Below are 10,651 nucleotides of genomic sequence, written 5' to 3'. Positions count from 1 at the left end.
GCCTACTATTTTTCGGTGCAGGTAACGAAAAGCACTACATTGTCACTTATAATCAATATGTAATAAAACCAGAGTAAAATCAATTAGGACAGCATGAAATAAGACTAAAATGTAAATGGAATGGGCCAGAAATACATTTATAATACAGCAATAAAGCCCAAAATGAAGTGCAGGAGAACCCAAAGATAGAAAGACTGAACAAAAAAATGAAAAGCTGAGAAGTTCATCTGTCCAACAGCAAGAATGTGAATACATATTATCAGAAATAAAAAAAAAAAAAGTTATGAAATTGTTATTCACACTATCAAACCTGCAGAAAAGTACATGACCCGTCTTGCACAACTGCAGCTTGATTTCAGCCATGCACTGCATCTATTATTCTGGTCACATCCTTCTTTTGGTAACTTTATCATTTCATCACCAGTCGGTTCAGTTTGTACAAAGCGTGTAGTGTTTCCAGCGGGGCCCCTCCTCTGCTGCAGCTCTGGATTGGCCCTTCGTGTCTTCACCACCTCCACTCCAGTTCCGCGTTACAGAGAATAAAAAGTCCCGCAGCACTTCCTCCTGCTTTTACTCTCAGGCTGCGGGAGACCATCTGCCACCATGTCCGACCAAGGAGTCTTCGATACCAACGTGGTCACCGTGACCCGGTTCGTCATGGAGCAGGGCCGGAAGGCGAAAGGCACCGGGGAGCTGACGACGCTGCTGAGCTCGCTGTGCACGGCGGTGAAGGCCATCTCCAGCGCCGTGCGTAAAGCTGGGATCGCGCATCTGTGAGTAAACAAAACTGAATAGTAAATAGCATTATGATGCAAAAAGTACCAGATATTTCAATGCTTTAAATTTTCAATGAAGTCCCAGTCGCGTGCATCCACGTTGGCACAAACTGACCAGGATATCCAGGTGTTCTGTGCGCCTATCAGAAGAAACCATCACGCCCACTTTTATATGTTATAAGCACACATGCAAACACGTTTCCTCCAGATGTTGAGTGCAGCCATGTTGTTAGGATCCATTAGAAAAGCACGTGCACGTGTTTCTTTTTGTTGCTCCACTATTTAAAACTGGAGTGTTTTCATATTTTGTGTTTTTGCATATTACATCGTCATTATGTGCTATGTTGGTCCAGTTAAAGTCTGGTTGATGCAATACAATGTTTTTTATTTGAATTTTTATTTCCTTGTAGCTATAATAACAAAAAATATAGGCCTCTACTAAACGGTTGAGTTGTCACTTCATAGTGTTTATAAAACAGTCAGAAATAAAAAGCCACATACTGCTGTAATGCTTGTAATATGTTAGTATACCAACATATGTCAATTTGTGACCATGAAATTAGCATTATTATTATTATATATTTTTTGTATAAAGTTACATAAATCTGGTCAGTAAGACCTCCCAAACTAACATGTCAGGAAAAATATGTGCACCTTTAAAAATCCCAGAGCGTCTTTTGTGTTTTTGGTATTATTTTCCTGTAGAAGGCGAACTGAAAAAGCAGACTATTTAAAGACACAGCTACATTGATTTTTTTTAGCATAATATGCCTAAACTGCATGGCAGAGATGACTCCATCAGGTTTAGTTCAACACATTTTTCATTAAAATATAGTGACTAAAAATGTGCTCTACCAAACAGTTTTACAGGAAAGTTTGCTTTACAAAAAGAAAATATATTCTTCAAATATTTACACGAACTGTCATTTGTTATACATTTGTATTTGTTACATTGTTTTCATGTCAACTATAAGACTAGAAATCTCTGTATGTTTTGGCTGATGATTCTGATTCAGACTTCACATCAGTGCAATAATCACCGACTAACCTCTGCAGTTTTAAAAATGCAGAGTCATGCGTCACTCGCAGGTTTTTATTCTTCCTTCCTCTTAACGGAGACTGCAGCTATTGAGATTTTAAACTGATGTCGATGCAGAACTGTGGATCTGATATGATAACATTTAGGCTGTTAACATAGAGCAGATAATAAATTACAAACTACCAAAGAGCTGAATCTCGGAGATGTGTCTGGTGACAGTTTTAACCTTGAAATTGCTCTAATGCGAGTTCAAATTTGAGTTTTTTCTCACCGTTTTTCTCCTTTTATGTCTTCATCAGTTACGGCATCGCTGGCAGCACCAATGTGACAGGTGACCAGGTGAAGAAGCTGGACATCCTGTCCAATGATCTGGTCATCAACATGATCAAGTCGTCTTTTACCTCCTGTGTGCTGGTGTCTGAAGAGAACGAGAAAGCCATTATTATAGAGCCAGAAATTAGGGTAAGTGTTTGAATTTAACGTTAAAACAAAAATTGTTGCTGCTCCTGAAGCTGTGTGAGCTGAGCTTGGGAAACCTGATTTCAGTATTTGGGAACTTAGACTAAAACAGGACGATCCTGTTTTTTTTGGTTTACCGTAAATGTTTCTTTATCTTTTCCTTCTGGGATCTTATCTCATGTAACTGGTTCAGTTAAAAAAGAAAGGCTTGGGTTTCAGTTCCTGTCAAAATAATTGTTATAGGAAAAGACTTTATTTATTTTTACAGTGGCTCTTTGCACAACAGTGATCAGACTCATAATTGTTTTAATTGTTAAGTTTTACACCTCTAGCAGCCATTTAAAAAAAAAAAAAAAAAAAAACGCCTAAAAAGGTTTAAATTTTATTATCAAAAAAAAGGTTTTTTTTTTTTTTAAACATGTTAAAAAAAATTTTTAAAAAATCCTGATTTTTTTGGGGGGACAGGAGAAGATGGACTTTGTTTTTTTCTTCTGATGTTGCATTTAAAATTTCAAAAGTGCCAACATTTATTTTTTGTAAAATATTTCCCCAAATTCTTCTTTTTAAACTCATCATGATAGAAATCCAGGCAGTGGGATGTAGAGTGAAAAACACAAAATCGCCAAGAAAACCAGCCAGAAAATGCCATGCATTCCCACTTTCCTTGGAAAACCAAATAGAAATTATGATAATATAATATACTCATTGTCTTCCATGTCTTCTACTCTAAAACGTATTTTTTTTCTCACACTTGGTATAGATAATCTAATGTTTTCACAGGACAATGTTACAATAAACATTTGGGCAAAATTGCCCTTGGTTATTATAAAATTTCACTGCGAATGGTAGTAAAAAAGGCTTAAATCTATCTTGCCTAAAGCTGTAGGAACCCTGCTGGAAGCACAATGGAGCGTTTTTTCTAAGAGTGGGTCAAAAATTTGTTTAGCTCATGCACGCCCACGAGGAAGCACTTGTACGCAGGTGACGTGACACACATTCCTGCCAGTGTTGTCACACTTTTCTAGTAATCTACAGGTGGCAACAACACGCCAAGAAATGCAACACGGCACCAACAAAAGACAGGGAAGAAGCCAGCAGTAAAATATGAATGAATTTAGATCACAATCTTAGATTTAATATACTTTTAAAAAAATCTGCTTTGCAAATGTTTTTTCTGCTGAATGAAATGCACTCAGCAGGTTTGTTTGACTTCAAGGATACACACACAATGGTTTCTGCTCAGCAACATTGTATGTAAATATACTTTTTGTTTGTTTAAAAGGAAAAAAAACCTCAATGTTTCCTTCTTTTTCAGGGCAAGTACATCGTGTGCTTCGATCCTTTGGATGGTTCCTCCAACATCGACTGTCTCGTCTCCATCGGAACAATCTTTTCCATCTACAAAAAGGTACAAACGCAGGTTAAAATTTCACAATAAAGTGTCGATGATTTACACTTAGTGCCAAGCAATGGCAGAATGATATGACTTTGCTCTGTTTTTTCATACATTTTTGAACGCCAAGACTGAACACCGTTGTGGCTGATATTAACCCTTTGAAACCTGGAGCAGCATCACTTTTTTCTGCTTTCAGATGCCTTTTAGAAGCGTTTAAACCTTTGACTGAGCAAATTGGTGTAGTTTCTTTTAAAAACATGAGAAAAAGGCAATGAACAACTTGGTAAGATGTAGAAAATTATTTTAAAGAAGCTAGGGGAGAACTGTCTAGGGTAAAAAGAAAAAAGCTAGAAAAAACTATTTTTATAATTATCATAATTTCATATTTGAATTTATGTTACAGAAATATTATAATTTTTAAGCACTTTGTTTATTTTCCTTTTTCCTTTTTTTTCTTTTTTGTGCAGTAAAGACAGCACTCCAATTCTAACTTTTTATAGTCAATTATAATTCTTTTATTTATCGCATGTAGATTTTGCTATATTACAAAGGCAGCCCACAGGTGGAGTTAATGAAACGTTATCACATCCAAACATAAACAGTGTCCGCTCTCATTCTCTGCCGGTGTCTCTCTCAATTTACACTCAAACCCAGACTATTCTTTTTTAGCTTTCAGAGTCAAAGTTTTCATTTTTAGTGGCAGTTAAAATGTAAGATGTTTGTGATGCAATTTTACCAAAATGGTAAGTAATTGATTAAATATGACAAAAAATTAAAAAAAAAAAAAAACTGCACGGAAGTAAAAAAAAAAAAATGCTTCAACTGTCTTTAACGTTTATCACATTTTTTTTTTAGCTTTTTGGTCAAAGAATCACATTTTATTCCATTATTATAGTAAATTAAATACTGTACACTACTGAACAGATAAATGAGTGACATAAGTTTAAATTGTTTACCTCAGGTGACAGATGATGAGCCCTGTGAGAAGGACGCTCTGCAGCCCGGCACGGCCCTTGTGGCGGCGGGCTACGCCCTCTACGGCAGCGCCACCATGATGGTGATCTCCACCGGTCAGGGAGTCAACGGCTTCATGCTCGACCCAGTTAGTTCTCTTTGAATGGCTCTGTGTGTCACACAAACAAACAATAATGCATATTATTTTTTACTGACATTGTTGATAACGTTTCCCTTTTCTCTCATCAGGCCCTCGGCGAGTTCATCCTGGTCGATCGGGACATAAAGATCAAAGAGCGAGGCAAGATTTACAGCCTGAATGAAGGTTATGCAAAGTACTTTGACCCCGCAGTCACAGAATACCTGCAGAAGAAGAAGTTTCCTCAGGTAACACTGATGTCAGGACATATTTGGGGAAAGCTTCAGGCAGAGCAGTGTTTTTTTTAATGTATTTATTAATAACATTATTCAACATAAATTAAAATGTAAATATGCTAGTGTTAAATTACAAAATTATAAAATTTTAATCTGTAGTCTTGGATGAGGCATTTTTTATTTCCAGCGCAGGTTTAAGGAGCTTACTAATGCAAGATTTTAAATGACTTTATAGGACGGCACTGAGCCCTACAACGCCCGTTATATTGGCTCCATGGTGGCAGACGTCCACCGAACGCTGATGTACGGAGGCATCTTTTTATACCCAGGAAATGCGAAGAACCCACAAGGAAAGGTAAAAACTCATCACTGATTTCTCCACTCCCACACACGTCAAACTATCAAGAGAATTACGTATTTTCAAAGATCTTACATCAAAAATTCACTTTAAAACCTGAGCAAAATGTCTTAATTTCTAAAAAAAAAAAAAAATTATAAAAAGGTAATAATGTAAGTAAGAAACATATCGAGGCATGGCTCAAAAGTTAGCAAAAGAAAATAGTAAAAAAGTTACAAGAAAATAAGCTGACCTTTTTGAAAGAAATCAAGCACATTTGCTCAGATTTCAAATGGTTAATTTTCAGAAAATGCTAAAAACATTCCTAAAACTGTATTTTTTAGCAAATGTTACTCAAACGAGGAGTATATTTAATGTTGTCATAAAAAGAACTGACCCATGGACTATTTCAGCCCCAGATTTGGTGACGTAAGTACGTATGTAAATAAGTATTGCAGCTTCTAAATAAGACGTCATGGTAGAAAAAACAACGGCAGATCTGACCTGAACTCACTGTTCGATGATCCAGGGCGCTTCAGGTGTCGACTGATTTGCAGGATGTTTGAGAGTTGCTGGGTGAGGCTAAACTGATGTCAGACTGTTGCATCAAAATGAAACCTCCAAACAAGCATTTCTAAAACAAACAGGCCTTTAGGAAAACAAAGTTTAAATCAGTGGGGTTATAATACAAATTTATCAAACACTAAAACTAAGATTTAACCAAACACACAGCGGTTGAAGACTGTATCCTCTTTGTGTCTTCCTGTTTGACTAATTTAGCACAGCTGCCTTTGATGAGAGGATCCTGACATGCCAGGTCATGTGATGCATTCAAGTGACTCAAAAAAAAGGGAATTATAAGGGCTTGATGCTAGAAATGGCTCTAACAGTAAGTACTTAAAGTGGCAGTGCAGAGTATGAGGATGCATCACAAAATAAATTGCAGTGTCCATGTTCGTCATATTTAAGAGCATCTTTAGCTTCAGTACTGTGACTTATTTCCCTCTGAAACTGAATATTTGACAGGGTTTCTGTGGATCCTTAAAAAGTTTGAAAAGGCACTGAATTCATTTATTTAAAAAACTTAAATTACTCTTTCAAAAAAGTTACTGGTGTCAAAAATACTCTGATACTGACTTTTTGACATATCTTGTCATTAAAAAAAGATATAAATGATCAGTTGACACATTGACACAGGATTAAAACTGGGAAATTATATTTTAAATTTGGCTGGGTCTGTAAAGAAACATGACACACAGTGTGACGATACGTGTTTTTAATCCTTTATGGACAACAACAGATCTACAGCACACGGTAATACAGAGAAGATCTGTCTTTAGATACACAGACATTACTTTAGTAGCATAATTGTGTGGTTTGTTTTGGTCTTTTTCGTGGTATTTCCATCAAAAAATAGTTTGTTCAGTGTAATTTAAAACTAAGATTCGAACTGAAGAAAGTGTTGTAATATTGTTTCTTCACTCCCCACATCCTTCCAGTGTTTGCAAGAATGAGCCAAACATGATGTTGACACATTTTAACAAAAGGTTATATGTTTAACAGCTAGATTTTTTTTTTATTTTGTCCATGAAAATGTGAGGAAACACTGGGTAATGAAGAGCATAAAAATATTAAAAATATAGTGTACACTTAAATGGATATAATATAATTTGGTGGCTTGGTGGCATTACTTATCTTTTGTGGCGGTACATCTTTTATAATAATAATAATAACTTTATTTATATAGCACCTTTAAAAACACAGTTTACAAAGTGCTTTGACAAACAAGGCAAAGCCGAGGCTGTAAAGAGTTAATAAAACAATTAAGTCAATAATGCCGACGAAGGGCAGACAAGAGTAAAGGCAGAATAAAGTAAGGAATTTGGAGCAGAGACATATTTGATTAATACAGTAACAAAAAGGCAGTAGACACAGAACACTGATAATAATAACAATAATAATAAGCAAGTAAAAGGATAAATTAGCGGCTAAAATTAAAAGACAAAATAAAAATTTAAATGAAAAAATAAAATTAAAAGATGAGTTAAAAGACATTGAAAAACAGCTGTAAAGACGAATTGTTGTATGTTACACGCCTGACTATTGAAAAGCACCTCATACAACCCCACGTCAAAAAAATCCAAACTAGAGAGATTAAACTCTCCTTCCCTCCTCAAAGCTGCGGCTGCTGTACGAAGGAAACCCCATGGCCTTCATCATGGAGCAGGCGGGCGGCATGGCCTCCACCGGCTACCAGCGCATTCTGGACATCCAGCCCAAGAGCATCCACGAGCGGTCTCCTGTGGCCATGGGCTCCACAGAGGACGTCAAGGAGTACATCGCCATCTGCCAGAAACATGCCAGCAAGAAGAAGTGAGACTACACGACTCAGTCACAACCAACACTGTGCGGAGAAAAACCTCGAACCTCCAAACTGGAAGTCTGTCGTGTTTTGGGCTGAATGGAAATGAATATTGTGGAGTTTGAAAATGGGGTTTAAGCCCAAATATAAAAGGGGATTTTAAATAAGGGAGGTACAAGGTTTTAAATGCCATACAAGCAATGTTCATGTTCTATTTATAGAAAGCTGACAGATAATCAAAAGGAGGTGGTTCAGTGGAAACCATATAAGCTCAGTTACAAACGCACACATTCCACAAAAAACTACCAAAGACCAGAAAATGTGCCAAAAAAATTGCACTTGAATCGACTCCTGTTTACCTCCAGCTGTGCCTTATGAATCAGAGTGAATATTTATTCTAGATGTGTGAAGGACCAAATGTAAACCTCTATGCAGGAAAAGCTGATGCCTTTTTTATGATGTGAACTGTTTGGAACAATGAAGTCTCAATAAATCCAAATGAGTCTTAAGAAGACTGAATGAGCGTTTTCATCATTTTTTAAATATTTGTTTATATTTATTTCACTTGTTGTGCTCCTTGTTCAGGCTCAGGGGAATGAGAGGAGCAACAAAAAAATGAAACCGGGGAAAAAGGAAAATGCCAAGCAGAAACGGGGTTTATAAACAAGTGTGATTTGTTTACAAAAAATGCAAGGCAATAAAAGTGTACAAAAAGGGTCTTCAAATATGAAAAAAAGAAAAAAAAACTGCTTTCCTTAAGGGCAAAAGAAAGTGATCCTCAAATAATGAAATGCCAATCAATAAATACACAAAAGTTCACTAACCTCCCTCCAAAATGGGAGTAACTATCACCAATTCTGGTGCACTACAACAGTTTCTTCAGTCTGCTATCTAACACACAGCTGCCACACTGATCCACAAGCTCCAACTAAATTATTTGCGTCTTCAGTCTTAATATACTGCATGCTCCTAATGTGCAGATTGAGTACAGGTATGCTCACTCACTTTCTGCACAGTGAGGAGGGGAGGATGACACCTGGAGAAACACAAAAAAAGAAAGAGGAAACAGGCACGAAAAAGGGCACAGCCACCCCTTCATCCATAACACCACTGGCTGATGAAGTGAATAACATTGATCATTTTGTTGTAATGCAATGTTCTGCTGCAAAAACTTTGGGTAATGACAATTGTATGGACACGCTCACCCAAACACAGTTGCAGACTGGGTACACCTCCTTATGGCAACGGCGCTGCACAATGGCGACACCCACCAGCAGGACAATGCGCCACACCACCAAAACTGCTCACTAATGGCCCAAAAGACATAACGAAGAACTTAAGGTGTCCACTTGGCCTCCAAAATCCCCTCAGATCCCAACCTGATCGAGCATTTGTGGGATGTGCTGGTACTCCACCTCACAACCAAAAAGACTTAAAGGATCTGCTGCTAACACCCTGGTGCAGGACATCACTGGACACCTCCAAAAACCAAAGACAAGTCCAATCCAAGGGAGCCCCACCCTGGATTGGGAGTACCTCTTAGGGTCTGCGACATCCCACAAATGCTCAATCTGATTGGGATCTGGGGAATTTATGCTGCGTTCCATTCAAAGTCAGAGTTCAGGATTTCCCAGCTGAAATTTCAGACTTCTCAGCGCTCCAGGTGCACAACACCAAATGCAACGTGAAAAAAAATAAAACAGACAGTGACAATGTGGTCTTTCTGAGGCCATTTTACTTGGTATTTTAATTTTTTTACTGCTTTCCAGGTCAACTTTTCTACAGAGAAGATCGGATTCAAAGACTGTTTACCGTAACCAGCTATATAATAGTAGATGCATTATTTTAATTAAATACATGCAATTATACTTTACGCTACCTTTTAGTTGATTTCTTACCAATTACCAGTGGCATCCATGGATGCTGCCATTGTGTGACGTCAGACCGCTGAATTCGTGGTTACATGGATTTGCCCCGAGTTCACAAGTAGGAACTTCGACGCTGAGTGGCGTTCCATTGTACTTTTCTAGTAAGAGGTAGTAATATCTAAACTCCGAATTTGTCTGGAAGGCAGCATTAGAGACCAGGTGGAGGCTTTGGGCTCTTGCAATGTTTCTTGGGCCATTCCTGAACTGCAGTGGGATTTGGTGCATTGTCCGGCTGGGGGCTGGCTGCAGCGAGATGTCACTGCTACCCTCTTGGAGACAGTTGGGCATGCACTTAGAGCTGTTCTGGAGAAGGTCCATCTTTGGTGCAGTTTGGCATGGCACGGCACATCTAAACTGATCAAGGAAATGCAAATCGGCGCTGCCAAGAGTGGTAATGGAAAAACAGTACTGGTGCACTGACATGTCCCACAAATGTTTGGCTACATTGAAATACGGGGAATTTAAAGGCAATGTCGATGCCTTAAGCTCTTTTTAATGTTCATCTGGCCATTCTTAAGTAGTTTTTGCAGAGTGGCGTGGTGCATTGTCCTGCAGCTACTTGAGAGTGCAATTGCCATGAGGGGGGAGTTACTGAGACAGTGTTTGGGTGGGTGAAGCATGTTTCAAACAAATGATTAAAAGTGCCCAAAGATTCCCAGCAGAACATTGTATTGCATTATAACAATATGATCAAGGTTATTCACTTCACCTGTCAGTGGTTTCAGTGTTTTGGCTGATTGGTACAGTTGAGCAATCATAGCAATTTTGCAGAAAAATGTCCCAAAAATATGCAGCCCTGCACATATGTAGATAAATTAAGCAAACGAGAAACTAAATGCAAAAAAGATTGCATTTGTAGAAATTGAAAAGTTGGAAGATATACTGTCTATAAAAGTTCAGAGATACTTTATCCAGAGGAGTCGACCTTTAAGCTAAAGGTCAGTGGGAGCTCACAGAGCCCTAATGACATTTAAAGATCACTTGAGCTGCTGTTTTGATAACACCGAGCAACTGCTTTCTACTCT

At 37.9% G+C, this 10,651-nt stretch overlaps 1 protein-coding gene across 1 annotated transcript; it reads left to right on the top strand.

The window, feature by feature from the left end:
• Positions 1–409: 409 nt before the first annotated feature.
• On the top strand, positions 410–8,212 carry fbp1a (fructose-1,6-bisphosphatase 1a). The gene is made up of 7 exons (XM_042488491.1): positions 410–773; positions 2,115–2,277; positions 3,590–3,682; positions 4,632–4,772; positions 4,874–5,011; positions 5,235–5,354; positions 7,516–8,212. The coding sequence occupies exons 1-7, from the start codon at positions 604–606 to the stop codon at positions 7,711–7,713; spliced, it is 1,023 nt and encodes a 340-aa protein (XP_042344425.1). The 5' UTR covers positions 410–603; the 3' UTR covers positions 7,714–8,212.
• Positions 8,213–10,651: the final 2,439 nt, after the last annotated feature.

This window comes from Plectropomus leopardus, chromosome 6 (assembly GCF_008729295.1).
Source record: "Plectropomus leopardus isolate mb chromosome 6, YSFRI_Pleo_2.0, whole genome shotgun sequence".
In the NCBI taxonomy this organism is placed as follows: Eukaryota; Metazoa; Chordata; class Actinopteri; order Perciformes; family Serranidae; genus Plectropomus; species Plectropomus leopardus.
Note: the sequence above shows the minus strand (reverse complement) of the source record. Positions and strands in the feature narration are given on the sequence as shown.